This window comes from Malassezia sympodialis, genomic scaffold (genome assembly GCF_000349305.1).
Source record: "Malassezia sympodialis ATCC 42132 genomic scaffold, msy_sf_4, whole genome shotgun sequence".
NCBI classification, from domain to species: domain Eukaryota; kingdom Fungi; phylum Basidiomycota; class Malasseziomycetes; order Malasseziales; family Malasseziaceae; genus Malassezia; species Malassezia sympodialis.
In genome coordinates this window covers 553,679-581,475 of record NW_017387802.1, presented here as the reverse complement: position 1 = coordinate 581,475, position 27,797 = coordinate 553,679, and the positions used below count along the sequence as shown (strand labels likewise).

Here is a 27,797-nt window from a genome sequence, read left to right as displayed (position 1 = left end):
AGTGTGTGTCGTTTACCTTATCAAACGAGATGCTTATTCATACCCGGTGCGCTCGGGCAACCAGCCGTGCACGAGTTACACCCTGTGGTTGACACGGTTTACCTCGGAACGAGGCGATGGGGGCTACACCGCCTCCCAAGGAGGCCACGACTTCGTACGTTTTCGGATTAGGTTTGGTGCTAACATGCGACTTTTCATCCAGATTTTCGCGACTATTCTGGCCGAAAACGTCTAACCCGTCCGCGACGGTATCGCGCACGAGCGCAATGTCGCAACCAGGGGGCCTCTCGGCCCCCGATGAGCTGACCATGGACACAACAGAGTCAATTGCTGTCTCTGGCTCCGCCTTTGTATCGACGAGCGTGCCCGAGGGAGCCTCCCTCGAGTCTCCTGACGTCACCACGTCCGATGCCAGTCCCATGGAGGTGCACGACGGTGACTTTATGACGGAGAGCGTTGACTCGACCGACGACGATGTCGGATCGGTACTGACGGAGGACGAAGAAGACTATGAGGACTACTGCCGTGGCGGTTACCACCCCGTTAGTGTCGGCGATGTGTTCTCCAATGGGCGCTACGTCATCGTGCGCAAGTTAGGCTGGGGCCACTTCTCGACTGTGTGGCTCGCCAAGGACCGCGTCGCGAATCGGCATGTGGCCCTCAAAGTCGTCAAGTCGGCTCCGCACTATACCGAGACAGCGCTCGACGAGATCAAGCTGCTGCAACGCCTGGTCTCTGCCAACCAAAACCACCCTGGCTGCCGTCACTGCGTATCGCTGCTCGACCATTTCCGACACAAGGGTCCCAATGGCTCGCACGTTTGTATGGTGTTTGAGGTGCTAGGTGAAAATTTGTTGGGCCTTATCAAGCGGTATCAACACCGTGGCGTGCCCGTACACATTGTCAAGCAAATCGCCAAGCAGGTGCTATTAGGCCTGGACTACATGCACCGCTCCTGCGGCATCATTCACACGGACTTGAAGCCGGAAAATGTGCTCATCTGCATTGAGGACGTCGAAGCCGTCGTCGAAGCCGAGCTGCGAACGAATCCCAAGGCGGTGCCAACGAAGCTCGTGGGTGTGCCGCCGAGCCAGGGCCGCGGAGGCACGCAGACGCCGCGGCGCGACTCAGTGCTTATTACCAGCTCGCGGCCACTGCCAAGTCCAAGCAGCAGCCTTGGATCGAGTCCCATGTTTGACAAGCTCGCCTTTGCCATGTCGAAAATTGGCGCGACGTCCGCGAGTGGTTCAGCGCCGTCCGAGTCATCGCTGCCAAGCCCTGGCATAGGCAACTCTCTGTTCCCGCCGAACGCCCGTGAGCCGTCGAGCGCGTCTTCGCACCACGGCGCGGGAGGCTCCATGCTGGGTAACAAGGTGGCGCTTCCCTTGCGCAAGGGCCCTTCTCTGCTGTCGCAGCAGGCTCACAAGGCCGTGCATAGCAAGGCACCCGAGTCTGACACTCCTACTGATACCACCACGTCCCCTTCGGAGATCGGTCAGGACATGGCCGCCGAGCTTGGAGAGGCGCCGGCCCAGTCGCAATCGCCACCGCTGGGCCTGTCGCCTGATCCGCTGCGACCTGCGCCGGCGGCCGGTGACCCTACGACACTTCCGCCGCCGCCGCCATATGATCCATCCACGCTGGAACGTATCACAGTAAAGATTGCAGACCTCGGCAATGCCTGCTGGACAGACCACCACTTTACCAACGATATCCAGACGCGTCAGTACCGGTGTCCGGAAGCGATCCTCGGCGCCAAGTGGGGCACGACGGCGGACCTGTGGAGTGCGAGTGCCATGTTTTTTGAGCTGCTGACGGGTGACTACCTGTTTGATCCGGCGGCGGGCGCCAAGTACAACAAGGACGACGACCATATTGCGCAAATCATCGAGCTGCTGGGCGACTTCCCCAAGAGTGTGGCCTTTTCGGGCAAGTATAGTGCAGAGATCTTTAACCGGAAAGGTGAGCCACGGCATATCCACAAGCTGCGGTATTGGCCCCTGGTGAATGTCCTGCAGGAGAAGTACTTGCTCACGCCGGAGCACTCGGAGGAGCTGTCGTCGTTCCTGTTGCCGATGCTGCGGCTGAGTCCCTCCGAACGCGCATCCGCGCGCGAGGCCCTGACCCATCCCTGGCTAGACGGTGTGATCACCCAGGGCGAAATGGAGCTTGCGTTGGAGCAGCAGCTGCGGGCCAACGAGCAGGGCGTGCATATTCCGACTCGCCACGAGCTCGACGTGGAGGATGCGCTGAAGCCGATCGCGTCTATGGCGTCGTCGCCCGTGCCGTCGGAGAGCGCATGGCCTGTCGACGGCTCGGGCGACACGACGTTGCTACAGTCACAGCTATCCGCGACGCGGCTTTCGTCTGAACAGGCTAGTGAATCTGAGGTGTGAGTGTCATTCACGTACGTAGACATCCAAGCGAGTCAGCTGGCTGTATGTCTCGCTGCTCATGCGGAAGCGGAGCATGCCCGCCCACATCATTAGCGAGCGCGCCTGGTGGCGGTACTCGAACAGGACCGTCGAGCTATCGCGCGTAAGCGAGTGCTTGAGGGCTTCGTGGAGCTTGTACAGCGTGTTCATCGCCATGAGCGCGATCTCTGAGAAGTTCTTCGTAATGTTCTCATCGTACGTCTTGAACTCTTCCGCCTTGCGCGTGATACTCACCACATCACGTCGCGCCTCGGCATCCAGTGGCAGGATGTGCAGCGCCTCGAGCACGCGCAGCGTGGGCTGCCACTGCTCCTCGTGGTACAGGGTCGCTGCCTTCTTCAGCTGCAGTAGCGACTCACACACATCCATCGTCGAGCTGTGGTAGCCCTGCTGCGCATAGCTCGCGAGAATGGCGCGCGCGAGGCGCACCGGGTTCGCCGACACGGACAAGGGTGCGGCACTGTCGTCGACCGCGCGATCCCAATCGGGCAGCTGGCCAGGCTCCATGAGACCTGCGCCGAGCGCGCGGTTCAGCACGGCCATCACCGTGTCGCGCTCGTTCCCGTAATTGTACAAGAGGATTGCATCTGTCGTACGCTGCTCGCGCTCGCACTGCACGGCCGCCGCATGTACAATCTTGGCGAGGAATGCGTGGCGGTCGTCGAGATGCAGCAGCGCACTCTGCTGCTCGATCAGCCCGGGCGTCGTGAGCCCATCCGCACGCACGTCGCCGAGCAGCTCGACAAAGCCCGACGATGGCGACTCGAGGATGAGCGCCTGCACCTGCTCGTGGCATCGCTGGACCTGCTCGGCGCCCACAGGCGCTACGCAGTCCGCATTGAGGCACAGCAGGCTGATGTACGCCAGGGCATCGCGCCGCGACGTAGGCGCGAGACGCCGCGCATACCGCTGGATGAGCTTGGCAAAGTCCAGGTACGTTACGTCGTCGATCGTCGTGAGGTACTCGAACTGCGATGCAGTGCCTGCGCGGGGCACACGCAGCAGGCCATAGTACGTGAGGGCAATGGCAAAGTGCACGGCATCCACATGCAGAGCCGCACGCGATTGCAAAAAGGCAACAGCCGACTCGAAGCGGCCGACCAGGAGGAGCAGCTGGAAGTAGTGCAGGGGGCGCTGGCCCTTGGGATCAAAGTGCGCCTCGCCGTATTTTTCCAGCTTGTGCCCGAGGTCCTGAAGCGTGTACGACTGGAGCGCAGGCGCCTGCGCATCCTGTTCGGCTGTCTCCGAGACCAGGCACAGCTGCAGCCACAGCCAGTTCTCCGTGCTGAGCACGAGCGGCGCTGGGAACTTTTTGGCCACGTCAAAGCGGCCCAGCAAGCGGTACAGCGCGTAGCGGTACGGGTCCTCCACGGCGCCGCTGCGGAAGCGCGTCACATACTCGCCCATCCAGTGGTCGCGCATGGACCGCGGCAGCGTGCGTGTCGGTGAGTCTGCCCATGCCTTGAAGAATGCCAGGAACGCGGCATCGTTGCGCTGGAGCGCGCTTTCGTTCTCCTGCAGGCACGCAAGCGCCTCGGCCACGTGCCCCGAGCGCACAAGGACAAAGACCATCGCCCACAGCGGCGCCTGCGTCACAGCATCGAGAGGCCGCGCCAGTTCGGCCGGCCAGGGCCCGTCGCTCGTACGCAGCTGCACGCGCAGGAACGCTGCGACGGTCGCACGTACCGAGGGGACACCGCCGCGCTGCGCCTGCACGGGGTTCGCGAGGATGACCTGCTCCATGTAGTCGAGGAACTGCTTCTCCAGGAACTCGCGAGCGCCACGCACCCACTTTTCGCGCAGGGCCGCGCCTGCCGGGCCACGGAACGCGTCCGGATCCATGTACGCGGCGGCGTACTCGCGCGCAGGGATAGGCGATGGAAGCACAGAGGCGGACGGTGCCTCGCGCACCATGTACTTGAGTGCGGTCCACGCGTCGATCAGGGCGCGCTTTCTTGTCGCATCCTGCGAGAACGAGTCGACCATGTCCATAAACGCATGAATGAGCGGCACAGCCTCGCCATCCACGCGCGCCTTATTGAGTCGTGCCACGACGGCATCGTAGCGGACCATGCGGCCCTGCTGCATGAGGCTCGTATCGCTCTCAGCGGTGGCCGCCGAGGTGCCCGGCACTGCAGCAACGGAGCGACGCAGCGTGACGCTGTCGTCCGAGGGACGATGCTGGCCCAGCTCCTCCAGGATATGCTGTTTCTGTGCCTGCCAGTCGCGGTGCAGGCGGCGCCCGAGATCCTGCTGGAAGTCCTCCAGGGCGTCGCGACGGCTCTCCTCGATCATGCTGAGCACGACCTGCTCGTGCTCGTGCCGCAGGTAGCCACCCACGTCCGTGTCATACACCGGCTGCAGCGGCTCAAACGTGTTGGAGATGTTGGTGTGCTGGATGGCATTCGAGAGCTGTGCCGCATCGATACCGCCACTCGCAAGGAGGTAGTGTGCACGGGCATCTGCCGGCGTGTGGCCACTGCGCACGCTCTTGCTCACGAGCTTGCGGCTCTGACTCTCGATCTGGTCGATGCCGAGCTGGATCGACGGCAGGTCTGAGTCGCGCGCTAGCTGGTTCGTCAGCTTGCGCGACTGCTGCAAAATGTCGGACAAGGACGGGGCGGGCTGCGCCGTGGCGCCCAGAGTCGAGTGGCCGGCCGCCTCCATCGCAAATGGCTCAGCAGGATCCACCGGGCGCGTCGCCACGCCGTGCACGGCGCCCGGTCGTATCACGTGATGGGAACGTCGCGCGAGTTACGGGCCTACGGTAGCAGCGCGGTTCCACTGCACGAGCGCCTCGAGCGTCACGCCCGTGCCGCCGAAGATATCGAGTGCACTGCCGAACGTCAGGTCGACGCGCCCATTCGAGAGCTTGTCCACTAGCTGCATGTCGTCCAAGTCTGGCGTTAGACCCCGATACGCACGCCGCGCGCCGCCCGCATAGGTTGTAGGAATCGACACCCACTCGCCGAGGCCTGCGTAAGCGATGGATACGCACGCTGCACGAGGTCCTGGTCGACCCCGCGGCACAAACCTTCGACGTCGGCAGCATGAATGAGCAGTTCGCTGCGTGAGACCGATGTGCGTACCTGCAGTGCGCCGATACCTGCTCCAGCGTCGCTGTGGTCAGGCATTGGCACGTACCTGGGGAGAGGACCATGTCGGTGAGATCCTGCCAGCGGTTCATCGCGACAACCCATTCGTCGCCGCGCCGGCGGCAGCTGATATCGACGACGAGCCGCTCCCTCCCGACGAGCCGCTCGAGCTCGACGAGGCGCTCCATCGAGAAGCGACACGCAGGAAAGAGATACGACGTGACAATCACCTTGTCCGCGCCGCGCTCGAGCCACTGCGCGGCATTGTCAATCGTGATGCCGCCGCCGACCTGCAGGCCCCGGGGCCATGCCCGTAGCGCCTCCGTAGCCGCCTCATCGTTCCCTGGACCCAGCTTGATGACATGCCCGCCGCGCAGGCCATGCTGCGCATACAGCGCGGCATAGTGCGCCGGTGGGTGGGTCGCGACAAAGTTGGTCTGGAGCGCGTCCGTATCGTCGCCCAGCCCATCCTTGTCATCTCGCAGACTGCCGCCCACAATCTGCTTCACCGTCCCATGGTGCAAGTCAATGCACGGGCGGAACACGCTGCGCCGCCGCTCACCGGCCATACCCAAGCGTGGCGGCGGCCGCCGCCCCTAGGCTCTTGCGTCACGTGGCAGGGCGACCTGCGCCGCCGCGCGGCGGCGCATCGCCGCCGGGGTCCATGAGCTGGGGACCGATCGTTGCGCGCCGTGCGGCGCGTGTGCCGTCTACGCTGCGAGCGAGCTCCAGCGCTGCCGGCGACAAGCGCCGCCCACGCGAGTCGCTTCTGCGGCGCAACCTGGCGCCGCTGTCGCCGCCGACGCCACCGCCGAGCGGCACGCAGTACAGCCCACTCACAGTGTCGCTCGTCAAGGGCGTCGGCCGCCTGCTCGGCTACAACTTTGTGCGCAGCAAGGCCATCAAAGTCACGGGTGACCTGTATGACCGCGCAGCGATGCGCGCGCAGGCGGAAGCGCACTTCTGGTACAAGGAGTGTGCGCTGCCGGCCTCGTTCCAGACGTGGTTCCAGCTGACGAACCTGCACATGTTCCTGCTGCTGAGCCGCTTCCGCGCGCTGCCCGCAGAGGAGGCACGCGAGTACACGCAGGAGCTGATCAACCACTTTTTCATCGATACCGAGTCGCGCATGCGCGAGCGCTTCGGCGTGCAGACGTCGCGCCTGGTCAAGGGCTACATGAAGGACCTGCATCTGCAGCACCGCGGCTCGATTGTCGCCTACGAGGAGGGCCTTGCCACGGACGACGTGCGTCTCTCTGGCGCCATCTGGCGCAACGTGTGGGGCGGCGGATGGGGCGTCATTGGCGGCGTCAAGCGCAAGATGCCCCTCCTCGGCCGCACGAAGCGTGTGCCCGAAGCATCTGACGACGGCGCCCCGGAGCTGGCGGTCGACAAGGAGGCGCCGACGCTCGGCGCCAGCGAGCCTGACGAGGACAGCGCGGCGCGTGCCGAGCTGCTCTTCCCCCAGCACCTGGAGCGAGTCACGCGCTGGCTGCGCCGCGAGGTGTACCGCCTGGGCCACCTGCCCAACGACGTGATCCTGGATGGCGACGTGCATGCGCCGCGTGCTGCGCAGGCCGGCGACGTGGTGGGCCCGCCGGTGCCCGGCGCCGAGGTGGCCCGAGCGCCTGGCGCGGGCGACGGCGGCCAGCGCGAGGTGGTGTCGGCGTACACGCGGATCTAAGGAGGGACGCCGATGGGCGCCAGCATGCTTGCTGTGGCGCCCCGGTCGGGCTACCGAATCGGCGGCGGCGGCGGTGCCGAGGCCTGCGTGGCCGGCTGGCCGATAATATAGCGCAGAATATCACTGAGACTCAGCATGCCCACAAGCTGGCCCTTTGGGCGCAGCGGCAGTGGCTGTGCCACGCTGTCCTGCGACGGCTCCGACGAGGTGGGCGACGCGGCCACAGGCGACTCGGCGGTGCCTTCGATCGGCTCCAGGACGAGCATGCGGTGCATGCGCCGCTGCTTGAGCATGTCGAATACGCTCGCGAGCGAGTCGTTGCTGGAGCAGCACGTCACGCCGGGAAAGTCCGCGGGGCGCCGCTCCAGTGCCTGCCGGATGGTCAGGTCGAGCTGGTAGTAAGCGCCGGTGCGCACGAGCGTAATGACATCGACCGACTCGTACAGGTCCACCACGTCGCCGTTGGCATCGAGAATCGGCACCGCACTGATCTCGTTCTCGCTGAACATGTGCACGACGTCGAACACGGTTGTATCGAGCGTGGCTGTATGCAGCGGCCAGTACGGCCCCGCGCCGGGCGGCGGAGAGTCGCGCAGGCGCAGACGCGCCTGCGGCGCGCGTCGTCGGCGCTCGAGCTGGTGTGCGTATGTATATGTGCCGATGCCGAGCGATCCGATGCTGGCCTTGAGGCCAGCCGTCTCGCGGCAGTTCATCGCGATGAACTTCAGGAGGCGGTACTGGGTGAGCACACTGAGCACCGTCTCGATTTTCAAGTCCTCGTTGTACTCAAGCAGGGGGATCCGTCGCGCGTGCATGCGCACCAGCATCTCGCCGGCCTCGGCCAGCGAGCGCAGCGGCGCCATGCTCAGTAGCGGCGGCGGCTGCACATCGAGCGCCTGCTCGACGGCGCGCAGGTGCTCGAGGCGCATGGTCTGCACGTCGACCCGCGCCGAGTCGTAGTTGGCCGCGGTGAAGTAGTAGTACTGGATGAGATGGATAATGTCGTTCACGGTCAGCATGCCCGCGAAGCCAGGCTTGGTCGCATCGCTGAGCGTCGAGCGCCAGAGCGGCGCCGAGACGACGCCAGACTGGAACATGACCTCGAGCGCCGACTGGACCGACAGTTCCACATCCAGCACGACGAGCCGGAACGACACGGGGAGCACGTCGTAGCTGCTGTGCGTGCGCAAAAAGTGGCGGATCGCTTGCAGGGCATGCAGATGGTGGTCCTTCAGCTGCGCCAGACGCCGGTCCACGCGCCGCACCGCCGCCGAGACACTGGCCGCATCGTTCGGCGTCGCGTCACCTGTGTGTGGCGCCGACGGCCGGCTCGACGATGTCTCCGAGGCGCGTCGCGACGACGTGCCCGACGTGCTCGCCGACATGGCAGACAGAGGCAAGGCGCGGCCGACCGGCCATGTGGAGAAGCGAGCCGGCTATGGGTCTATGCATCCAGCAGGTCCTGCACGACGTTCCACGACGCGCGGGCGTCGGGCGTGTCCTGCGCGAGCCAGCGCTCTTGGAGCTCCTCGCGCGTGAGCCACGCAAAGTCGGTGCCCGACGCAGACGACGGCGTGCCAGAGAGGATGTGCGCCTTGAGAATGTACGTCTGTGTGAGTCGCGCGCACGTACCTTGTTCGACTGGGCAGCGTCCTGCACCACGGCGATGGGGAGCTTGCTCACGAGCCACAGGTCCATGTCTGTGCCGAGCGGCTCAGTGACCGCCTCGGTGGCCGTGTCGTGCAGTGAGTCGGTCGGCGCACGCGCGCCGGGCAGGGCCTTGGTCGGCAAGCGCCACGTGCCGTCGCGCTGGACCGCGAGGTAGAGCGTGCGGTCGAGAGCGCGCTCGAGGCTCTGCACATTGCGCTCTTGATCCGCCTTGGTCTCGCGCGGCATGGTCGCATACAGGTCCGCCTCGGCCTCCTGTGCGCCGCTGGCCGCGCGCGGGGCGTCGGGCGTCTTGGTCGCTGTCTGCAGGTCCCACGTTTTCTGCAGCTGCGCGTAGAACTCATCAAAGCGGGACTCGGCAGCCGATCCCTTTTTGAAGTATTGCTCGCGCGCAAACGGCTGCTGCAGCCGGTTCGAGAGCGCGACATTGAAGCGGTAGTACTCCCGCTCCAGCCCGCTTGGCGCCTGCAGCACGACAGGCGCACGTGTGACGAGGAGCGCTGATTGCAGCGACGCAGCGGCCTTGGTCGACGAGGCCATGCCGGCACTGTGCTGCGGCCGAGCGGCCGCCCACGCGGCGCGCGTCCCACACACGCGAAGCACCATGGAAGGAAGGGGCAGGCCGGCGGCCGCCTCGTTCTTCGATCACGTGGAGCCACGTGCCCTCGCAGGGTGCGGGCTCGGGCGCCGGCGCCCGAGCCAGCTGCAACGATGGCCGCCCAGCAGGAGCGGAGCGACGGGCACGCCGTGGCGCCGTTTTCGACGTCGTTGCTGCTGCCTATTGAGAATGTATGGCTACAGGAGACCACGGAGAAGCTCCGCTCGCGCCCGACGGCGTGGGAGGGCTACCAGCGCGCGGGCCTGGTGACGAGCGACGAGGTGTCCATGCTGCGCCTGGCCGAGCAGGCGGGCCAGTCGGGGGACCTGGCGCGCGTGTGTGCCGATGGTGGCGCCTATGCGGCGCTGTATGTCCAGCTGCTCGGCAAGCTGAGCCGTGTGGAGACCATCCAGACGGTGCTGATCCTCACCGACGACCTCGTGCAGGCGGCGCCGGACCGCCTCGCGTGGTTCCTTGCGGCGGACCCGCTGCCGCCGCTGCGCAAGCTGCTTGACTCGGAGGACTCGTTTGTGTCGCTCCGGGCGGCGCAGTTCCTCACCCTGTGTCTCGTCGCGCTGGTGGGAGAGGGCGAGGCGCCGCCGCTCGACATGGCGCTCGCCGTGATAGACTACATCAAGAAGGCGCTTGCGCCGCTCGCCAAGGGCGACGAGGCGGCCGATATGGCCGAGGGCCACGCGGCGCCCATGGCGCTGTGTATCGCGAGTGAGTTTCTGCGCACGGCGCGGGGCCGCACGTCGATCTGGACGAAGGACATGGAGATGCGCGAGGCCGGGCAGGCGGACGCGGCGCTGATTCCGCAGCTGCTCGCCGTGCTGCGCAAGACGTCGACGGGGATGAGCGCGAGCACGGGCAACACGACGCTGCCGCAGCTGCACTACCAGGCCCTGTTCTGCCTGTGGCTGCTCACGTTCGACGCGGCGGCCGCGCGTGGCCTGGACCTGTACTTTGGCGCGGCGCCCGTGCTTGTGCAGGTCGCGCAGAAGGCACTGAAGCACAAGGTTGTGCGCATGGTGCTGGCGATCTGGCGCAATATGCTCGTGGCTGACGAGGCAGAGAACGCGCCGCGCCTGCTAGGCGCCAAGGTCCTGCCGCTGTGTGCCACACTCGAAGAGCGCCGATACCCCGACAAGGAGATGCTGGACGATTTGAGCTATATGGCCGGTGTGCTGCAGCGCCATCTGGACCAGATGAGCTCGTACGAGCAGTACCGCTCCGAGCTGTATAGTGGGCGCCTGAGCTTCGACAACCCCGCGCACGCCCTCGAGGACTTTTGGCGCGAGAATGCGGAAAGGCTCACCGAGGACCACGACCGCGATCTGAGGCAGCTCGTGCGTCTGCTCCAGTCGAAGGACGCGGATCCCACGACGCTGGCCGCTGCGTGCGCCGACATGGGGCACTTTGTACAGCACATGGACGGCGGCCGCCGTCGCGCCGATGCGCTCGGCGCCAAGATCGCCATCATGCAGCTTGTCGAGCACGCAGACGCGAACGTGCAGTACCATGCCCTGCAGACGCTCGCGCGGCTCGTCTCCACCAGCTGGCGGTAGGACATAGCTCTCGGACCGGCACGTGCAACCTCTCCACCATGGCCGAGGCCGGCACGCACCCGCTGCGGCTGCTGATGCTGGCCGTGGCCGACGACGTGGCGTTGCCGGACGGGGAGGACCACGAGGCGGAGGCGCACAGCAAGAGGCGCGAGTCGACAGGCGGCGCGCTCGCACGCATGCTCGTGAGCTCGCTGGCGTTCCTGTTCCAGCGCCCCATCCGCCTGTTCCGCCCGATGCATTTCTCCTCGTTCTCGCTCCTGGAGATGATGGCGCGGCGCGAGGGCAAGAGGCTCGGTCTTCCGTACCTGCGCCGCCTCGTTCGGCACGAGAATCCGGCGCTCCTCCTCGCGCTCGTCGTGCCTCCGATGAGTACGTCGTCGCACTCACGCAGTGGCGAACCTCGCCATCGGCTTCACCCTCTTTAAGACGTACACGCTTGCCGAGGCGTGGATGCGCGGCACAGACACGTTGTCTGTCGGCAACGAGCCGTTCGTACCGACGCTCGTCGTCGCCGTCGCGGGCGCCGCGGCAGGCGCCGCGCAGTGCATTATCTCGGCGCCCCTCGACAACATCCGCCTCGTTGTGCAGCCGATCCTCATGCACGACGCGGTGCGCACCAGCTCGCCGTCCGCCCTCCTGCGCATGCCGGTGCGCACGTGGACGACCATGGTCGAGGCCGCCTTCCTCCCCTTCCTGCCCGAGCGCTGGTACGAGCGGGCCCTGCAGCGGCTGCAACACCCGCGCGCGGGCCAGCCCCGGTCGCCGCCCGCCGTGTTCCGATACCTGCCGCGGCATGTGCGCCTGCTCGCGCGCCAGAAGCACGGCGTCAGCCTGGCGCTGTCGCTCGTGCGCGACGCCTCGGGCTTTGCGTGCTTCTTCGTTGTATTCGAATGGGCGCGCCGCGCCGCCTTCCACGTCTCGCTGCGCGCCGACCAGCTGCGGCAGTACGTGCGGCGGAATCTGCCGCCGTCGCTCCGCCTCGGCACGCGCGATACACAGCGGGACGCCGACGCCGACGCATCGATGGACCAGAGCTTCGGCGCGAGCCGCAGCGTGCTCGGCCGGTGCTCCGCCGCGCTCGTGCTCGTGCTCGGCGGCGCGGTCGGCGCGTGGATCTACAGCGTGGTCAGTCGCCCCATCGAGCTCGTGCGCATGGTCCTGTGGCACCGGCTCTACATGCCGCCGCGCAAGCCCCGCGCCTACAGCCGGCAGGCCTCGGCCCTGACCAACGTGCGGGCCGTGCGCATGCCGACGGCGTCCGCGCGCATAGGCCTCGCATGCACGACACGCCACCTGCGCTGTGACCGCCGCCGCGTGCCGCCGCCGCCGCGCGCGCATATCGAGTGGCGCCTGCGCGCCACGGACGCCCCAGCGGGCAGCGCGCGGCCGCGGCTGCCCTCGCCCGCGACACTGGCGCGGCTCCTGCGCTATGCACGCATGACGGCGCCGCCGCACGTCGGTGCGTCGCCGCTGCGCCTGCTCGCGCACACGTACCTCGTGCGCCCCTTTGTGTTCCCCGACCTGTGCAAGCCGTCGGCGCCGCGCCCCTGGGGCGCCGGGCCGGCAGCGCGGTCGACACACCATATACCCGCCTCGGCCCAGCGTCCCCGGCTCCGCCTGTCGTGGCTGTGGAGCCGCCTGCTCACGCCGTATGGCTGTGGCTTTCTCGTGTTTGCGTGGATGAGCGGCGACCTTTAGAACGGGCGCCCTGCCCTGCCGTAGACATACTTGAGCACGGGGAAGCGCAGGCTCGGCGCATGCCCCTCGAGGTTGGCCGCCTCGGTCGCATACGCGATCGTCACGGTGCGGCCCCGCAGGTCGTCGGGATGCGCGGCCCAGTACACGCGCTCGCTGGGCCGCAGGCCCGAGCCCACAGCGACGCGTCGGCCGCGGTAGCGCACGACGACGCTCGCGACGGCCCGCCGGTCCGCGTACACGCCCTCCATCGGCAGGCGCATCGTCGAGATCTCGACGTCCTCGACGACAAACTCGGCTTCCTGCCGCGCACACACCTTGAGCATGGCGTGCGAGCGGCGGCCCTCGTACGGCTGGTCGTCGCGCACCACGAGGCCCTCCCACGCCGCCGCCTCGCGCCGCAGGTCGTCCAGGGCCGCCGGCGAGTCGACGCGCGTCTGCGGCAGCGCACGCACCCGCGTCGCAGGGCGGTGCGTGTGGAGCCACGCGGTGAGCTCCGACAGGGCACGCAGGCGCTCGGAGAGCGTGCGTGTCGGGGCCTGGCGCCATGTGAGGAACTCGCGCAGGGTCAGCATGTCGAACGGGTGGTACACGAGCGCGGATCCGCCGGGCGCCTGCCGCATCACGAGCGAGGCCGCACGCACAAAGCTCTCCTGTCCGTCGGCGGACCACACGCAGAGCTCGCCGTCGAGGAGCCATGGGCCGTCCCGCGGGACAAGAGGACACGCGTCGAGCTCCGCGCGCAGCTGTGCTGCGAATGGATCGAGCATGCGGAACGTGCGCCCATGGCGCGAGAGCGCATACACGTGCGAGAGGCGGCCGTGCGCGTCGGTGTCCGCCACAAAGAGGCACCGCACGCCATCGAGCTTGCGGCTCGCGTACCACGCCGTGCGCGTCGGTGGGAGGGGCAGCTGGGCATGCGGGCGCGCCAGCGCCACGGGCATCGGCAGGGGCGCGACATGCCCCTGCGCGCGCAGCCGCGCGAGCCATGCGTCGGTCGACGGAGCCGCATGCAGGCTGGGCGGTGCGCCCGGCACGCCGAGCGCGCGCTGCACAGAGAGCGCCGAGAGGCCGATGCCGAGGTGGCGGTCGAGGCATCGGTAGAACACGTCAAGCACAGTAAGCGGCTCGCGCTCTTCGCGCGCGTGCTGTGCATCGACGCCGTGGTGCTCGAGGAACGTGTGCACGAGCTGCTTGGCCGCGTGGCCCCGCAGCGTACGCGCGCCGAGCTGCTGCAGGAGCGCAGCAACCGACGGCGGCACGGGCACAGGCGCTGACGCCGGACGATCCGCGCGGAAGCGCGCCAGGGTCGTGGACGTCATGTGGAACAGGTGGCCGTCGGCGTACACGGCGCGCAGGAGCGGCTCGAGATCAGGGTACGCGCGCACGACGGCCTCCTTCCCGCGAAGCGACGGCGTCATGGCAGCCTCGCGCATCATCTCACGCAAGCGCTGCAGCTCGTGCACGACAGAGGGACGCGCACCGGCACGGCGCGACGCCCAGCGGCGCCCCGTGCGGGCCGCGGCGCTCCATCGGCGCATCGTGTCGCATGAGTGGAGCGGCGGTCGCACTCCACCGGCGCCATGGCCGACCTGAGGCAGCGCGTGTACGTGCTGCACTTTGCGCAGTCACACACAGACTTCCGCCTCGCGGAGCTCGCAGCGAGTGCCGAGTACATGGGTGTGCCGTACGAGCTGCTGCCGACGCCGTCGCGCGAGGACCCGGCCGGGCGAGTCGGCGATGTGTCGCGCCCCTTCCTGCTGTGCCGCCTGCCGAGCGACGAGGCGGCGCGGCAGCTGCTGCGGCGGTGCTCGGCGCTGCGTGGCGTATGGGAGCTGTGGGCGTGCGCGGACACGTATGAGGAGCTGCATGCGCGCAACAAGGCGGCGCGGCGGTTCGAGCCGTGGCTCGCGCCGACCTACTCGTGGAAGGCCCTCATGCAAGGCTTTAATGTGGCGCTCTCTGAGACGCGGCGCCTCGCGCTGATCAACTCGTTCTCGTACATGGCGTTCCAAGGGCCGATCCGCATGCGCCAGTCGGACGTGACGTGGGGCGTGCTTGAGGAGTACCGCCGCGCCACGGACCTCTCGCAGGTCGAGGCGCGCGGGCACGCCGAGATGGGCGACCGCGACCCGCGGCTCGTGCAGCTGTTCCTCGGGCGCAAGATCAAGGACCGCTCGGGGGCGCCGCCCGCGCGCGACCTGATCGATGCGCTCAGCCTCAAGAAGCGCAGCTACATCGGCAACACGAGCATGGAGAGCGAGATGAGCGTCGTCATGGCGAACATGGCCCTCGCAGGCCCGGGGAAGTGGATCTACGACCCGTTCGCAGGCACCGGCTCGATGCTGTATGCGTGCTCCATGCTCGGCGCGTACACGTTTGGCAGCGACATTGACGGGCGCATGCTGCGCGGCAAGGACACGTCGGGCGTGCCGGGCGTGCGCCGCGCGGCGGCGCAGTACGGCCTGGAGGGCCGGCTTATCGATACGGCCGTGTTTGACATGACACAGTCGCCATGGCGCGCGCCGTTCCGGCAGGGCGCGGGCCTCTTTGATGCGATTGTGACGGACCGTACGTGCTAGTGCTGACCGCAGCGCCCTACGGAGTGCGAGCCGGCGCCAAGCGCCTGGGCCGCCGCAATGTCGTGGACCAGCGCGACGAGCCGTACATCATGGCAGACGGCACACCGGCCCACACGTACGTGCACGGACTAACCCAGGCGCCCCGACTACCTCCCACCGACCAAGCCGTACCACCTGTCGGAGCTGATCGACGACCTGCTGGCGTATGCGAATGCGCTTCTGCGTCCCGGCGGCCGCCTCGTGTTCTGGCTGCCCACTATGAACGAGGACGACGCCGAGACGGCCCTCCCGAGCCACGAGCACATGGACCTCATCGCCCACAGCCTCCAGGACTTTGGGCGCTGGGGCCGCCGCGTACGTCCCGTGACTCACACAGCTCATCACCCTGCAAAAGCGCCCCAGCGCCCCGAGCGCCCCGATGCCGAGCGCACCTGCGCGCCCGGCGGCGCCCGGCCGCATCCTGGCGAGCGACAAGCCCGACGAGTTCCGCAACCGCGTACGTCCGCCCCACTGATGCAGCTCTTTGCGCCGACCCACGCCGCCCCCCATAGCACGTGATAGACGCGACGCGGGCGCCGGCCGAGCCTCTTCTCCCACGATGGCGACCGCGCCGACGCAGGACGCGGAGGCGGCGAGCTTTTTCGAGCGTGAGCGCGATAGACTGATCGCGGAAATTACGAGCGTACGCTGCCGCACTCACCGCAGGACCTCGAAACGATCATTGCATCCAGCAACGCGGTCAACCGCAAGATGGAGGAGCAGATCTCTGTCGGCAAGGGGTTCGACTCGATCTCGGAGCTGTGGGGCCAGCTGTCCGAGCTCATGGCGCAGGCGGGCCTGCCGCCCACGGAGGGCGCGCCCGAAGAGACGCCGGCCGAGGCACCCTGGTAGCTACGGTCTACAGCTGGTGCATCGAGCTTACCGACGAGAGCAGGACGGCCTTGCGCCGCCGCTGCTTGCCAGAGCCGCTGGGGGGCGCCGGCTCAGGCTCACGCGCGGGCGGCAGGGCGCCGGTGACCTCGCGCAGCGACGGGAACGCATCGTCGTCCGGTGTGCTTGGCGCGCCCCACCTCGGGGGCGGCGGCGCCGGCACGAGCGGGTGGGAACGCGCGCGCGTACCGAGCAGCTCGCGCTTCTGTGCCTGGCGCTCGGCGTGCCCCTGATTCGTCGGCAGGCTGGGAAACTGGTTCGCGTGAAGCACTGCGCGCGAACTGCCCGCGCCGCGCGACGCCGCGACCGAGTGTGGCACGCTGGGCCGAGGCTCGCCCAGCGCCGGGAACGCCGCGAGGGACGAGGCGGGAGGCGCCGCGGCGCCCCACGAGCTCGAGCCCTGCACGCGCTGCAGCGAGGACGCTGCGTGGGGTGCCGAGCCAGGCACGCGCGCGGCATGCGCGGCGGCGAGGCTCGGGAAGTGCGCGGCGTTGCGCGGCGCCACACTCGCGGTGCGCTGCGCCGGGGCCGCGGCTTGCGGCGCGGGCAGGCTTGGGAACGACGTGCGCGCCTGGGCCGCGGCCCAAGTGCGCTGCAGCGCCTCGCGCTTCTCGCCCGCGCCGAGAATGTCGCCGAGGCGCTGGACGACGGCCGCGGCCTGGTCGCCCTCGTCCACGAGGGTCTGCACGGTGCGCAGCAGGTCGTGGACGGTCGTCTCGCCCGTGCGGTAGGCCTGCAGGGCGGCCTGGCACGCGGTCAGCTTGATGGGCGAGTGCAGGACGGCCAGCACAGCGTCCCACGCCTCGTCAGGCGCGGCGTGGGTCAGCGCGCGGCCGAACTGCGCGCGGCGCGCGTTCGTGCCCGAGGCCTCCGTGTCGCGTGCTCCGCGCGCCCGGCGGCTGGACGCGTCGTCGTACATGAAGCGGGGATCGACGCGGAGCGCCTCTTTGCGCTCACGCGACGAGAGGGCACGCCCGTGCTCCTCGAGCTGGTGCACCTGGAACTCCATCTGGTTCTCAAACACGACAAACTTGCGCTCGAGGCACTCTTTGGCGGGGCACAGGTAGTGCGCGTCGTGGAAGTGCTGCTCGAGCATGCGGTAGTCCTTGTAGTAGCGCCAGCGCTCGTCCTCGCTGCGGTTCTTGCAGATGTGGCACTGCTCGTGCCGATCGCGCATGTGCACCCACAGCTCGTCGTCGCTGTAATAGTGCTGCCGGCAGTACTCGCAGTGCCGGTGCTCGGCGGCCAGGTGTGCCTGCAGCGACGATGCCGTGAACAGCGTGTGCTCGTGCGCAAAGATCTTCTTGTGCTGCACGCACAGATCGCACAGCAGGCGCGCGTGCTCGCGCTTGGCGTGGGCCTTGAGGTCCGCCCACCCACTGCACAGCGTGTCGCACTGGGGGTGCGGGCAGCGGAAGTGCAGCAGCGAGATGGTATCGTTGTAGTCCTGCTCCGTCTCGAAGTAGATGGCCAGCTTCTCGTCGACAAAAGGCAGCTCGTCGGCCGTGAATTCGCCAAAGCCCTTGGTCGGGTGCGCCGTAAAAATCACGCGCGTCGCCTCCGCCTTGCAGAAGGTGCACTCGCGCCGCTTCCACAGCGCACGCAGGCGCATCGAGCAGATATGGCACACGCGGTGGTTGCACGGCGGCACACTGTACATGCGCACCGGCTCCGCACAGATAAAGCAGATGTCCGGCTCCGCGGGCGCCGGACCGTCCGCGGTAGCCTGCGCCTCCGAGGTGGGCGCCGGCGTCGACACCGCTGGCGCAGGCGCCGACACGGGTGGCGCACCACGCGCACGTCCGCGGTCCCGTCCGCGCCCGCGCCCACGCCCACGCGCAGAGCCGCGCGCAGCAGCGCCACGAGGTCCAGGCGCCATCGTCGTGAGGTAGCAATCTATGGCGTCACGTGTCACACGAGCCACGCGAGGCGGGCAGGCGCGCCGGCCACGATGCGTGGGAGAGCGTGTGTGAGCGCCGGTAGGGAGGCCGAGCGCAGGCGCGCGCACAGCGCGCGGATGTCGTCCTGTAGTTTCGTGCCCAGCGCCACAAGCGTGTGTGGCTGCTCGATCGCGAGTGCCTCGAGACGTAGCGCGCACTTGCTGAGCGCGAGAACGGCGCGCACGGCCCAAGCATCGAGGCCGGGCGCGGCGCCAGGGAGCGGCGCGGGCGACGGCGCAGCCGCGAGAGCAAGGTCCACGAACGTGTGCATCGCGTGCACAGCGGACAGCACGCTCGCTAGCAAGACGTGCGCGGCCTTCGTCCACGCCTCGGCGTCGGGTGTGGCCGCCTCGGGCGCCTCGGCGCCATCGGCGCGCGCCACCGCGTCGTCCACCAGGTCTGTCAGCGGACGCGCGGCGCCGCGCGTCGGGAACGGCGCCGCGCATGCGCCAAGTGCATGGTCGACCCATGCGACGCACCAGTCCATCCACGCGTTCCAAAAGCGGAGCGCCGCCTCGCCCAGTCGGTCCAGCACGGCCGGCGCGATGGCGAGCGCTGTGCCCGCAAGCTCCTGCTGCAGGCGCGCGCTGCTCAGCGCCGAGAGGTGCGCGGGGGCGTGCGGCGGGAGCCCCATGGTCGACGCGGACGCTGGCGCGCAGTACGAGAGCGCGGTGAGTACACTCTGCGAGAAGAGCGTGCACAGCATAGCGTAGCGCTCCGCGCTGGGGCGCGCAGCCACGAGCGCGAGGCGCGCGTGCACCACGGAGGCCAGCACCATGCGACCCCCTGCCGCGTCTGCCATGGCTGGCAGCGTGTGCGCAAGTGTATCGTCGAGCATGGCGCCTACGCCGGTGCGCTGCAGCAGGGGCGCGGGCACACACTGCACGAGGCGCCGCGCCACACACGCGCCGCGCACCTTGGCGAGCGTCGACGGTGTATCGAGCCACGACATGACGGGGGGGATAAGCTGCGGCCACAGCGTCTCCCACGCCGCGCCATGCCGTGCGCGGATATGCGACACGAGCCACGCCAGCACATTGTGGCACCCCAGCGGGACGTGGCCGTCGGCGCGCGGCTCCGTCGAGGCCCATGCCGGCTCGCCCGCATCCCACGCAGGATGCGCGCCGTGATTCTCGGGCGCGGCGCGCCCTGTCTCGGCGCGCACGCGCGGCGTCGGCTGGAAGAGGGGGCGCACGTAGGCAGAGAGAATGTACGACACCTGCTCGAGCGAGAGGGTCAGGGTATCCAGGAGCTCCTCTGCGCGCGACGGCAGGGGCGCCACGCACCATGGATCGCGCGCATAGGGCTCCTCGATCCAGGCGGCGAGCGCATGCGGCGCAAACGCAGGATCCCACGCCGGCACAAACTTGGCGGCGGCAATCGCGACGTCAGCGCTCGACCCGCAGTCCCCGTCGCCACGGAGCATGGCCTCGAGAAGACAGCTCGCCTCGTCGACCCAGACGGGCGTGCCAGCACTGGGCGCCGCGGCCAGCTGCTCCAGACGCAGCGCCAGCGGCCCAGGCGCCATGGGAGCAGAGGGACCTCCACACACCACCGCGGCGCGACTTGGCTGGCGGCGCTCGCGATGGAGACAGAGGCGCCGCACGCGCCGCCGATCGCCGTCAAGGTGATGCGTGTGTCGGCACCGACACTTGCCACGCGCTCGATTCCCATGTTCGAGGCGGCTGCCGAGGGCGCCGCTGCGCCCGATGCGCCGCCCTCGGCGATGGCGTGGGACCCGAGCGTGTGGGAGGCGATCGAGGCGACGTATGCGCGTGGGAGCGATGCGCCGGCGCCTGGCGACACGCTGCCTCTGCGGGAGGCGAGCTGGACGGACCAGCTCCTGCTGCCTGCGTCGTTCGGCACGGTCGGTACGTGCAGCCTGCTCACGCAGCGGTCGGGCAGACATTCCAGGCCGTCGTCTGTGTGGCCAACACGGGCGTAGCGCCGCTCACGGGCGTGCGCATCGTGCTCGAGATGCACTCGGAGGCTACGGACAAGTTTGTTGCGACCTCCTGCGAGCTCGCGAGCGTCACGCTGCCGGAGCCGCTCGCGCCCCAGGCGCAGCACTGCCTCGTGGCCACACACACGCTCGAGGCCATGGCGCCGCATGCGCTTGTGTGCCGCATCCGGAGCGACCGCGGCACAAACGAGCACTGGCTGTCCAAGTAGGTCGCGACGCTAACGCCAGGCAGTACCGCTTTCCTGTCGCGCCGCCGCCCTTCTCGATCAGCTCGGCGGCGCAGCTGAGCGAGGCCGTCGCGCACACGCGCCACCCGGACGCGTGTGTGCGCGACCGAACCGTTGTCCGCATGCAGGTGCGCAACGTGTCGGAGCGCCCCCTGTACCTCGACGCGCTCGCGCTCGAGACGGACGCGACGTGGGACGTGCACGCCGAGCCCCTCGACCCGACGCCGCTCCTGCCGCAGGACATCCGGCAGTACCTGTGCACGCTGACGCCCAAGCGCGAGGTGACGTGGCCGCTCCTGCTCACGCAGCGCGACGCACTCGCGACGCTGCCCGCCGCCAGTACGACGCTGCCGCTAGCGCTGCGTCTCGGGCATGTGCAGGTGGCGTGGCGCGTGCCAGGCGGCGAGCCGGGGCGCCTGCGGGTCGGGCCGCTCACGCGCGTCGCGCACATCCCGCGGCCCCGCACGCCGTGGTATGCGGAGCTGCACGTCGACCCGGTCCGCGCGCGCGTCGACGAGGCGTGCGTCGTTCAGGCGCGGGTGCGCCTGTGGGCGTGGGATGCGGTGCACGAGGCGCCAGCCCACGTCCTGTGGGAGTTGAGCGACGCGAGCGAGGCGTGCGTCGTCGGCGCGCGGCAGCACACGACAGCGCTGCCGCACGGCGAGCAGGTGGCTGTGCAAGCGACGTGGACGGTCGTGCCACTGCAGGACGGTGTCGTGCGCCTCGGCACGCTATCTCTCTACATGGTGGCAAGGAGCGGTGCGCGCGAGCTCGTGCGGGCATGGCCGTGCATGGCCGAGGTGCCCGTGGCGGCGCCTACTGAGCCTTGCGGGGATGCTGAGCGCGGAACTGGACCAGCAGGCGGCCCGTCTCGTTCTTGAGCCACGCCTGCAGCTCGGGGCGGTAGCCGAAGAGAAAGAGCGTCTCGACAAACACAAAGAGCGGCGCCAGGACCAGGGCGCCCAGCAGGTTGTCCAGCAGCGCTGGCGCACGGCCCTCGTGCACGCCGTGGCCGTAGAACTGCAGGAGCCAGCTGGTCACAAAGAGGATGCCTGCGTACGTCGCGGCATGCTCGACGCGCTCCATGGCGAGCCACGCGACCGCATAGTACGCGACCCACAGGGGCGTAAGGAGGACCGCGGAGGCCACGTCGAGCACGAAGTAGTACGCGAGGTACAGCGCCGCGACAAGCGAGGCGAAATTGAGGTGCGGCCACACGGCTGGTGGGACGTGGATGGCGAGCTGCTGGCACACGTCCCACACGCGCGCGCCGATCGGTGGCGGCAGGCGCGCGGCGACGGACTCGAGCGACACGCCCGCCGCCAGGACGAGCGCGAGCGACGACATATAGATCAGCGGCACGCACACCATGTGGATGCCGACATTCACGCGGTTCGTATGGTAGGCACCATAGAACGCGAGCTGGTCTCGGAAACTGAGCGGACTCGCCGACAGTGGCATGATGGCAGGAGAGCAAGGGGGTGGTCACTATGGAGGTCAGAGGGTGTCCGGCCCGCCGGGCGGCGGGGCCCCCGCTCGGCGGCCCTGCGCCTGGGCGAGCGCAGCGAGGCGGTTGTGCTCGACAATGTCCGTCTGTTCCCAGGGGAAGTCGATCCACACCGGCGGCGTCGTTTCAGCCGCGTAGTAGTAGACGCCCGTGCTGACGCCATCGACGATGCGGTCGTCCGCAGGGCTCGCGAGAACAGGCAGCTCCGCACGCTTCGGGCCCCGCTTGTTGTGCACGACAAACACGCCGAAGCGGGTGGGCGGCAGCTCCGCACGCTCTTCGGGTGTGTACGATTCGAGCGCCTTCTTTACGTCTTTCAGGAGCTCGTGGTACGCATAGTGCAGCGTCGTGCGCGAGTCGTCGACCTCGTCGACAATCAGCACATTCTTGCCCAGCAGGCCGCCCGCGTCGCTGCGGCCCTGGGAGTCGGTGACGCGGCGTGCGGTGTCGAGCCACTGCGTGCGGATCACCTCGGTGCCGATCTGCTCTTCGGACACGCCGTCCACCTCCTCGTAGAGGCTCAGGCCAATCGCCTGGATCGGCACATTGCGCATCTTGCCAGGGTGCTTCTCATCGCGCTTCTTGAGGAACGTGCGCAGGACTCGCGCCGGGAAGAAACCGCCGCCGCCAATGGCGACGAGCAGGTCCGGCTGGAACTCCTCGCGCATGACCTCGGCCATATGGCGAATCATGACATGGATGTCCTCGTACGTGGGGCGCCAGTGGTCGTCGGGCAGCCCGCCGGGGGAGGACGCAGCAGCACCTGTGGGATCCGACATGGCGGGCACGTTCAAAAAAAAACGGACGATTTGGGAGATAAGGCGTCGCCCGTCCCGCCCACCGGCCGGTCCCCACGGCCAGCACCTTGCCGTGGCTGGCGCCGCGCAGATAGATTGTCTAGCTCTCTACCAGCTCCATGAGCTCTCTGCCTGCCTAGCGACTCTATGGACGGGGTGGTGCTCCTTGCTGCCGCCCTGGGCGGCCGCGTGGGCGCGGCCGCCAATTATTGGAGCATGGGAATTACGGGTCCCGAGCCGGCGGCGTCCGTGGCCGCCACTTCTGTTCCTTGGTCGCTATTGCGCAATGAGCCGGCTGATTTCTTCTCGCGTTTGTCTGGGCGCAGCAGCGCTTCGAAGCCACGTATGTCGCCTGCCTGCTCACCTCCAGACCCTTCGCGTGGCGCGTCCGGCAGTTGTGCCCTCGGCGGGCCTCCGCCACGTCCACCTCGTCGCGGACCACGCCCAGCTGAAGGACCAGGTGCCCCAGTCGGGCAGCGAGCCCTTCAAGGTTGAACTCTCGGAGGAGTCGTTCAAGTACTACCGCATTGACCCTATCGCGACAGAGCTGACGGTGACCAAGGACGAGCTGGTCCACCTCTACAGCGAGATGGTCAAGATGCGCCGCATGGAAGTCACCGCCGACCAGGCATACAAGAACAAGCTTGTGCGCGGCTTCTGCCACCTGTCGATCGGCCAGGAGGCTGTGGCCGTTGGTATGGAGACGGCCATCCGCCCCGACGATAGCCTCATCACTGCCTACCGCTGCCACACCTTCCTCGTGCAGCGCGGTGGCACCATCAAGGGCATGCTGGCGGAGCTGTTTGGCCGCGAGGACGGCTCGTCGCGCGGCAAGGGTGGCTCGATGCACGTCTACGCGCCCAACTTCTTCGGTGGTAACGGTATTGTTGGTGCGCAGGTGCCCCTCGGCGCGGGTCTCGCCTTCGCGCAGAAGTACAACAAGACCGGCCACGCCACCTTTACCCTGTACGGCGATGGTGCCTCGAACCAGGGCCAGGCTTTCGAGGCATTCAACATGGCGAAGCTGTGGAACCTGCCTTGCGTGTTCATCTGTGAGAACAACAAGTACGGCATGGGTACGAGCGCCGAGCGCAGCTCGATGAACACCCAGTTCTACACTCGTGGCGATGTGATCCCCGGTATCCAGGTGAATGCCATGGACGTGCTTGCCGTCAAGCGCGGCACCGAGTTTGCGCGCGAGTACACCACGTCCGGCAATGGACCGCTGCTCATGGAGCTCGTGACCTACCGGTACGGCGGCCACTCGCTCTCGGACCCCGGCACGACGTACCGCACGCGTGAGGAGATCCAGAAGATGCGCAGCTCGTCGGACCCGATCCAGGGCCTCAAGACCCAGATCCTCGACTGGGGCGTGATCGAGGAGGACGAGCTCAAGAAGGTCGACAAGGCCGCCAAGGAGGAGGTCGACAAGGCGTTCGAGGAGGCCAAGGCGAGCAAGGAGCCCTCCGTCGAAGAGCTCTGCACGAATATCTAGTACGTTCCCCACACTAACTCGACAGCGTTGATGGCACTGGACCTACGTGGGTGCGCGGCCGCGAGCGCGAGGAGATCCACCACTGCTAGATGTCGCCCCGTCTCGTAGATAGCGCGCTAGACTGCACGTGATCCATCGTCGCAGGCGACGCGGCGCCGCGCTCCGTCGCTGCGCTGCTCCAGTGTCAGGCATCTGCACGCGCAAGGGACGCCAGCGAGACGCAAGGGAACGATGGCTTCTCTGAACTTTTGCGCAGAGTGGTACGTGTCCGCACCCCGCCTATGGGAGGGCTAACGCTCCCAGCAATAATCTCCTCTACCCCGAGGTTCGTCTCGCTCACTTCTCACACGTCCTAGGCAGACAACACGAACCATGTCCTGATGTATGCGTGCCGTAACTGCCCCTTCCGCACAGAGGCTGAGAACCCTCTTGTGTTCCGCAACGACCTGAAGCTCATCTCAAAGGTAGGTCGTGCGCGCCTCGTCCAGAGCTGACGCACGCTAGGAGCAACCTGGTATCATCGACGAACTGATGACGGATCCAACGCTGCGCAGGACGCAGGACCTGACGTGCCCCAACTGTGGCCATACCGAGTACGTGCTCGCCCTGAATTATGCTCACGACACAGGTCTGTCATGTTCCAGGATCAGAGCAAGCGCACCTTTAACAGTACGTGCCAACGCACTCACCCCAGAAATGATCTTCTTCTACGTGTGCTGCTACTGCAACCACCTGTTCCGTGACGAGCCCCTGGCAAAGCCCCATGAAGAGACCGACTAGCCTGCGGCGGATTGCTCTTTGGCTACCAGCTCAGGCATGCCCTGACGGCCTATCTCTTGCATTTCTACCGCGTGTGTGGTGCTTGTCTCTGCAAGCAACCCCTGCATTCTCCGCGAAGTGCCTCATACCCCAGTGCGTTTGTACTTTTTGCCATAGCGCCTTCCTCCGTGAAACAAATCCCGGAAAGCGTGTCGTCTCGCCACCACTATGTGTGACTTGTTCGGTGGCGCCGACGGACTCTGCTCCAGCAGCAGAGCCCCAGCGCTATAGCAGCCCAGCAGCCCAGCAGCCCAGCAGCCCAGCAGCCAGCCAAATTGCCCCTTGGCGTACCAGCCGGAAAGATCCGGCCTAGCGCAAGCTCCACCTACTAGGTCCATCGGCGCACTCCGCCAATCACGTTCCGCCCAAAAGAAATCCACATGGAGCCCGCGCTCGAGAGCCTGCCCCCCGTTCGCTCACCTCCCTTAGGGTCATGTCGATGTGTGCTGCTGTGGGACTGAACACCCGTCTTCCTAACGCGGGCCTGACTCGCATGCTCGTGTCAGGTGCTCGTGGATTCCATGCTGGTACGTACGAGAGACCAGGATCGCCTAATCATCTAGCTCGTCCGCTTGCTGTCGCCCCGACCCAGACCCGCACGTTCGGTGGTCCTTTGATCCATCCGGGTGGCTGTATGTATTCCCTTTGCGCCGGTAGCAGCGCTAACAAACAGCGTACATCAAGGGCACCGTGAACGAGCCTACGGAATACCCCAAGCCGAATGCCGTGCATGGCTCGTATCACTGGGCTTTTGAGCGTCTCATCTCTGTGGCCCTTGTGCCCATGATTGCCGTGGCAACTGTAAAGCATGGTGCTTGCGGCACGCTCGACGGCGTCTTGAGTGCGACTCTTCTGTTGCACTCGCACATCGGCTTCGACTCTGTGCTGGTGGACTACCTGGACAAGCGCAAGTTCCCTGTGGCCGGCCCCGTGTCCAAGTGGATCCTGCGCGCAGCGACGGTGGCCACCGCTGTGGGTCTCTATGGTACGTGGCAGTCCTCTCGTCCGCTAACCCTACAGAATTCAACACGAGTGCGTATATGACTCGCGCCTCGGACTCCCTACGGTGCCCGGGCGCCAAGGCTTCGAACAGACAACTAACCGTATGGCAGACGACATTGGCCTCACTGAGCTTGTGGCCAAGCTTTGGATGGCTTAAGACGTGGTCATGTCTCGTTTTTCCTGTGTACCACGATGTAGTGCTACGTGTAGACCTGCGATCCTTTCATGACCGCACCGTCCGCCGGTACCGGCACCGAGGTGAATCGGCTGTGACTAAGCATGCTTAGGTCATACTCTCGCAGATTTTCTAGGTAGCTCAAGGCCGATGCCAGCAAATCACAAGTGGTTTGCGCTGGCTAGTTCCGACGCCGCGAGCTGCCAAACGCTATTGTGCTTTTCGGTAGGCGCCTGTATCCACCATGGCTACGCTGCCCAAGCCGGACGAGTCGCCGCGAGGGCGAGTAAGTGTAGTTCTCGGGTCCCAATGGGGCGATGAGGGCAAAGGTGTGTGACAGCGGCACTGACATATCAGGGAAGTTGACCGACATGCTGGCCGGCGAGATGGACATCTGCGCTCGATGTGCAGGCGGCAACAATGCAGGCCACACCATTGTGGCGCGCGTGGGTGCCGAGCAAGTTGAGACCAAGTTCGACTTCCACCTGCTCCCCTCCGGCCTGGTGAACCCCAAGTGCATTGGCTTCATCGGCACCGGTGTTGTTGTGCACATTCCGTCGTTCTTCAGCGAGCTCGACACAATCGAGAGAAAGGGCCTCAAGTGCGAGAACCGTCTGTTTGTGTCGGACCGTGCGCACCTGGTGTTTGACTTCCACCAGATTGTTGACGGCCTGAAGGAAGTCGAGCTGGGTGGCAGCAGTATCGGCACCACCAAGAAGGGTATTGGCCCAGCTTACTCTAGCAAGGCGTCGCGCTCTGGTCTGCGTGTGCACCACCTTTACGACTTTGACACATTCGCGGCCAAGTTCCGCACCCTCGTAGAGGGCCGCTTCAAGCGCTACGGCAACTTTGAGTACGACACCGAGGGCGAGATCGCGCGCTACCGCGCCTTTGCCGAGCGCCTGCGCCCATTCGTCGTCGACGGTGTGACATTTATCCACTCGATGATCCAGTCGAACCGTCGTATCCTTGTCGAGGGCGCAAACGCCCTCATGCTCGACCTGGACTACGGTACCTATCCGTTCGTCACCTCGTCGTCAACCGGCATCGGTGGTGTCTGCACGGGCCTGGGCATCCCGCCGCAGGCGATTGGTCCTGTGATTGGTGTTGTAAAGGCGTACACGTCGCGTGTGGGTGCGGGTCCTTTCCCGACGGAGCTCAACGACGAAATCATGACTCACCTCCAGGAGGTGGGTGCCGAGTACGGTACAACGACGGGCCGCCGGCGCCGCTGCGGCTGGCTGGACCTGGTCATGATGCGCTACTCGTGCCTGATCAATGGCTACACGAGCTTGAACCTCACGAAGCTTGATGTGCTTGACAACCTGCCGACTATCAAGGTCGCCACCAACTACATGGTCAACGGCAAGGAGCTGTCCAGCTTCCCAGCTGACCTGAACATTCTAGCCAAAGTCGAGGTGCAGTACAAGACGCTCCCTGGCTGGCAGGGACCCATCGCGGGCTGCACCGAGTACGAGCAGTTGCCCGAGACGTGCCGCGCGTACATCGAGTTCATCGAGTCGTTCCTGGGCGTGCACATTGAGTGGATCGGTGTGGGCCCCGGCCGCACCGCCATGATCCACCGCCCCAATCCATCAGCGTAGTGCTGACATGGGC

At 66.9% G+C, this 27,797-nt stretch overlaps 19 protein-coding genes across 19 annotated transcripts; 10 read left to right on the top strand and 9 right to left on the bottom strand.

Moving 5' to 3' along the window:
• Positions 1 to 116: 116 nt before the first annotated feature.
• On the top strand, positions 117 to 2,396 carry MSY001_1119 (uncharacterized protein; the record flags this gene model as incomplete). The annotated part of the gene is made up of 2 exons (XM_018886225.1): positions 117 to 154; positions 203 to 2,396. The coding sequence occupies 2 exons, from the start codon at positions 117 to 119 to the stop codon at positions 2,394 to 2,396; spliced, it is 2,232 nt and encodes a 743-aa protein (XP_018739720.1).
• Positions 2,397 to 2,428: 32 nt separating this feature from the next.
• On the bottom strand, positions 2,429 to 5,102 carry MSY001_1118 (uncharacterized protein; the record flags this gene model as incomplete). The annotated part of the gene is made up of 2 exons (XM_018886224.1): positions 2,429 to 2,444; positions 2,482 to 5,102. 2 exons carry the CDS (start codon positions 5,100 to 5,102, stop codon positions 2,429 to 2,431), a joined length of 2,637 nt encoding a protein of 878 aa, XP_018739719.1.
• Positions 5,103 to 5,189: 87 nt separating this feature from the next.
• Positions 5,190 to 6,099, bottom strand: MSY001_1117 (uncharacterized protein; the record flags this gene model as incomplete). The annotated part of the gene is made up of 4 exons (XM_018886223.1): positions 5,190 to 5,410; positions 5,434 to 5,501; positions 5,525 to 5,555; positions 5,580 to 6,099. 4 exons carry the CDS (start codon positions 6,097 to 6,099, stop codon positions 5,190 to 5,192), a joined length of 840 nt encoding a protein of 279 aa, XP_018739718.1.
• Positions 6,100 to 6,194: 95 nt separating this feature from the next.
• On the top strand, positions 6,195 to 7,214 carry MSY001_1116 (uncharacterized protein; the record flags this gene model as incomplete). The annotated part of the gene is made up of 1 exon (XM_018886222.1): positions 6,195 to 7,214. The coding sequence occupies one exon, from the start codon at positions 6,195 to 6,197 to the stop codon at positions 7,212 to 7,214; it is 1,020 nt and encodes a 339-aa protein (XP_018739717.1).
• Positions 7,215 to 7,264: 50 nt separating this feature from the next.
• On the bottom strand, positions 7,265 to 8,599 carry MSY001_1115 (uncharacterized protein; the record flags this gene model as incomplete). The annotated part of the gene is made up of 1 exon (XM_018886221.1): positions 7,265 to 8,599. One exon carries the CDS (start codon positions 8,597 to 8,599, stop codon positions 7,265 to 7,267), a length of 1,335 nt encoding a protein of 444 aa, XP_018739716.1.
• A 59-nt stretch (positions 8,600 to 8,658) lies between these two features.
• Positions 8,659 to 9,422, bottom strand: MSY001_1114 (uncharacterized protein; the record flags this gene model as incomplete). The annotated part of the gene is made up of 2 exons (XM_018886220.1): positions 8,659 to 8,823; positions 8,847 to 9,422. 2 exons carry the CDS (start codon positions 9,420 to 9,422, stop codon positions 8,659 to 8,661), a joined length of 741 nt encoding a protein of 246 aa, XP_018739715.1.
• Positions 9,423 to 9,593: 171 nt separating this feature from the next.
• Positions 9,594 to 11,048, top strand: MSY001_1113 (uncharacterized protein; the record flags this gene model as incomplete). Its single annotated transcript, XM_018886219.1, has 1 exon — positions 9,594 to 11,048. One exon carries the CDS (start codon positions 9,594 to 9,596, stop codon positions 11,046 to 11,048), a length of 1,455 nt encoding a protein of 484 aa, XP_018739714.1.
• Positions 11,049 to 11,086: 38 nt separating this feature from the next.
• Positions 11,087 to 12,746, top strand: MSY001_1112 (uncharacterized protein; the record flags this gene model as incomplete). Its single annotated transcript, XM_018886218.1, has 2 exons — positions 11,087 to 11,417; positions 11,440 to 12,746. 2 exons carry the CDS (start codon positions 11,087 to 11,089, stop codon positions 12,744 to 12,746), a joined length of 1,638 nt encoding a protein of 545 aa, XP_018739713.1.
• Positions 12,743 to 14,284, bottom strand: MSY001_1111 (uncharacterized protein; the record flags this gene model as incomplete). Its single annotated transcript, XM_018886217.1, has 1 exon — positions 12,743 to 14,284. One exon carries the CDS (start codon positions 14,282 to 14,284, stop codon positions 12,743 to 12,745), a length of 1,542 nt encoding a protein of 513 aa, XP_018739712.1.
• An 8-nt stretch (positions 14,285 to 14,292) lies between these two features.
• MSY001_1110 (uncharacterized protein) lies at positions 14,293 to 15,325 on the top strand (the record flags this gene model as incomplete). The annotated part of the gene is made up of 2 exons (XM_018886215.1): positions 14,293 to 14,349; positions 14,372 to 15,325. 2 exons carry the CDS (start codon positions 14,293 to 14,295, stop codon positions 15,323 to 15,325), a joined length of 1,011 nt encoding a protein of 336 aa, XP_018739711.1.
• A 918-nt stretch (positions 15,326 to 16,243) lies between these two features.
• MSY001_1109 (uncharacterized protein) lies at positions 16,244 to 18,134 on the bottom strand (the record flags this gene model as incomplete). Its single annotated transcript, XM_018886214.1, has 2 exons — positions 16,244 to 16,293; positions 16,319 to 18,134. The coding sequence occupies 2 exons, from the start codon at positions 18,132 to 18,134 to the stop codon at positions 16,244 to 16,246; spliced, it is 1,866 nt and encodes a 621-aa protein (XP_018739710.1).
• Positions 18,135 to 18,166: 32 nt separating this feature from the next.
• On the bottom strand, positions 18,167 to 19,723 carry MSY001_1108 (uncharacterized protein; the record flags this gene model as incomplete). Its single annotated transcript, XM_018886213.1, has 1 exon — positions 18,167 to 19,723. One exon carries the CDS (start codon positions 19,721 to 19,723, stop codon positions 18,167 to 18,169), a length of 1,557 nt encoding a protein of 518 aa, XP_018739709.1.
• A 57-nt stretch (positions 19,724 to 19,780) lies between these two features.
• On the top strand, positions 19,781 to 20,985 carry MSY001_1107 (uncharacterized protein; the record flags this gene model as incomplete). The annotated part of the gene is made up of 4 exons (XM_018886212.1): positions 19,781 to 20,066; positions 20,141 to 20,363; positions 20,429 to 20,905; positions 20,982 to 20,985. The coding sequence occupies 4 exons, from the start codon at positions 19,781 to 19,783 to the stop codon at positions 20,983 to 20,985; spliced, it is 990 nt and encodes a 329-aa protein (XP_018739708.1).
• A 216-nt stretch (positions 20,986 to 21,201) lies between these two features.
• On the bottom strand, positions 21,202 to 21,846 carry MSY001_1106 (uncharacterized protein; the record flags this gene model as incomplete). Its single annotated transcript, XM_018886211.1, has 1 exon — positions 21,202 to 21,846. The coding sequence occupies one exon, from the start codon at positions 21,844 to 21,846 to the stop codon at positions 21,202 to 21,204; it is 645 nt and encodes a 214-aa protein (XP_018739707.1).
• Positions 21,847 to 21,882: 36 nt separating this feature from the next.
• Positions 21,883 to 22,671, bottom strand: MSY001_1105 (uncharacterized protein; the record flags this gene model as incomplete). Its single annotated transcript, XM_018886210.1, has 1 exon — positions 21,883 to 22,671. One exon carries the CDS (start codon positions 22,669 to 22,671, stop codon positions 21,883 to 21,885), a length of 789 nt encoding a protein of 262 aa, XP_018739706.1.
• A 304-nt stretch (positions 22,672 to 22,975) lies between these two features.
• On the top strand, positions 22,976 to 24,184 carry MSY001_1104 (uncharacterized protein; the record flags this gene model as incomplete). The annotated part of the gene is made up of 2 exons (XM_018886209.1): positions 22,976 to 23,032; positions 23,060 to 24,184. The coding sequence occupies 2 exons, from the start codon at positions 22,976 to 22,978 to the stop codon at positions 24,182 to 24,184; spliced, it is 1,182 nt and encodes a 393-aa protein (XP_018739705.1).
• A 231-nt stretch (positions 24,185 to 24,415) lies between these two features.
• Positions 24,416 to 24,964, top strand: MSY001_1103 (uncharacterized protein; the record flags this gene model as incomplete). Its single annotated transcript, XM_018886208.1, has 6 exons — positions 24,416 to 24,444; positions 24,473 to 24,509; positions 24,541 to 24,648; positions 24,689 to 24,777; positions 24,813 to 24,853; positions 24,879 to 24,964. The coding sequence occupies 6 exons, from the start codon at positions 24,416 to 24,418 to the stop codon at positions 24,962 to 24,964; spliced, it is 390 nt and encodes a 129-aa protein (XP_018739704.1).
• Positions 24,965 to 25,436: 472 nt separating this feature from the next.
• On the top strand, positions 25,437 to 26,162 carry MSY001_1102 (uncharacterized protein; the record flags this gene model as incomplete). Its single annotated transcript, XM_018886207.1, has 3 exons — positions 25,437 to 25,635; positions 25,677 to 25,975; positions 26,037 to 26,162. The coding sequence occupies 3 exons, from the start codon at positions 25,437 to 25,439 to the stop codon at positions 26,160 to 26,162; spliced, it is 624 nt and encodes a 207-aa protein (XP_018739703.1).
• Positions 26,163 to 26,424: 262 nt separating this feature from the next.
• On the top strand, positions 26,425 to 27,784 carry MSY001_1101 (uncharacterized protein; the record flags this gene model as incomplete). The annotated part of the gene is made up of 2 exons (XM_018886206.1): positions 26,425 to 26,509; positions 26,538 to 27,784. The coding sequence occupies 2 exons, from the start codon at positions 26,425 to 26,427 to the stop codon at positions 27,782 to 27,784; spliced, it is 1,332 nt and encodes a 443-aa protein (XP_018739702.1).
• Between the last annotated feature and the right edge of the window lie 13 nt (positions 27,785 to 27,797).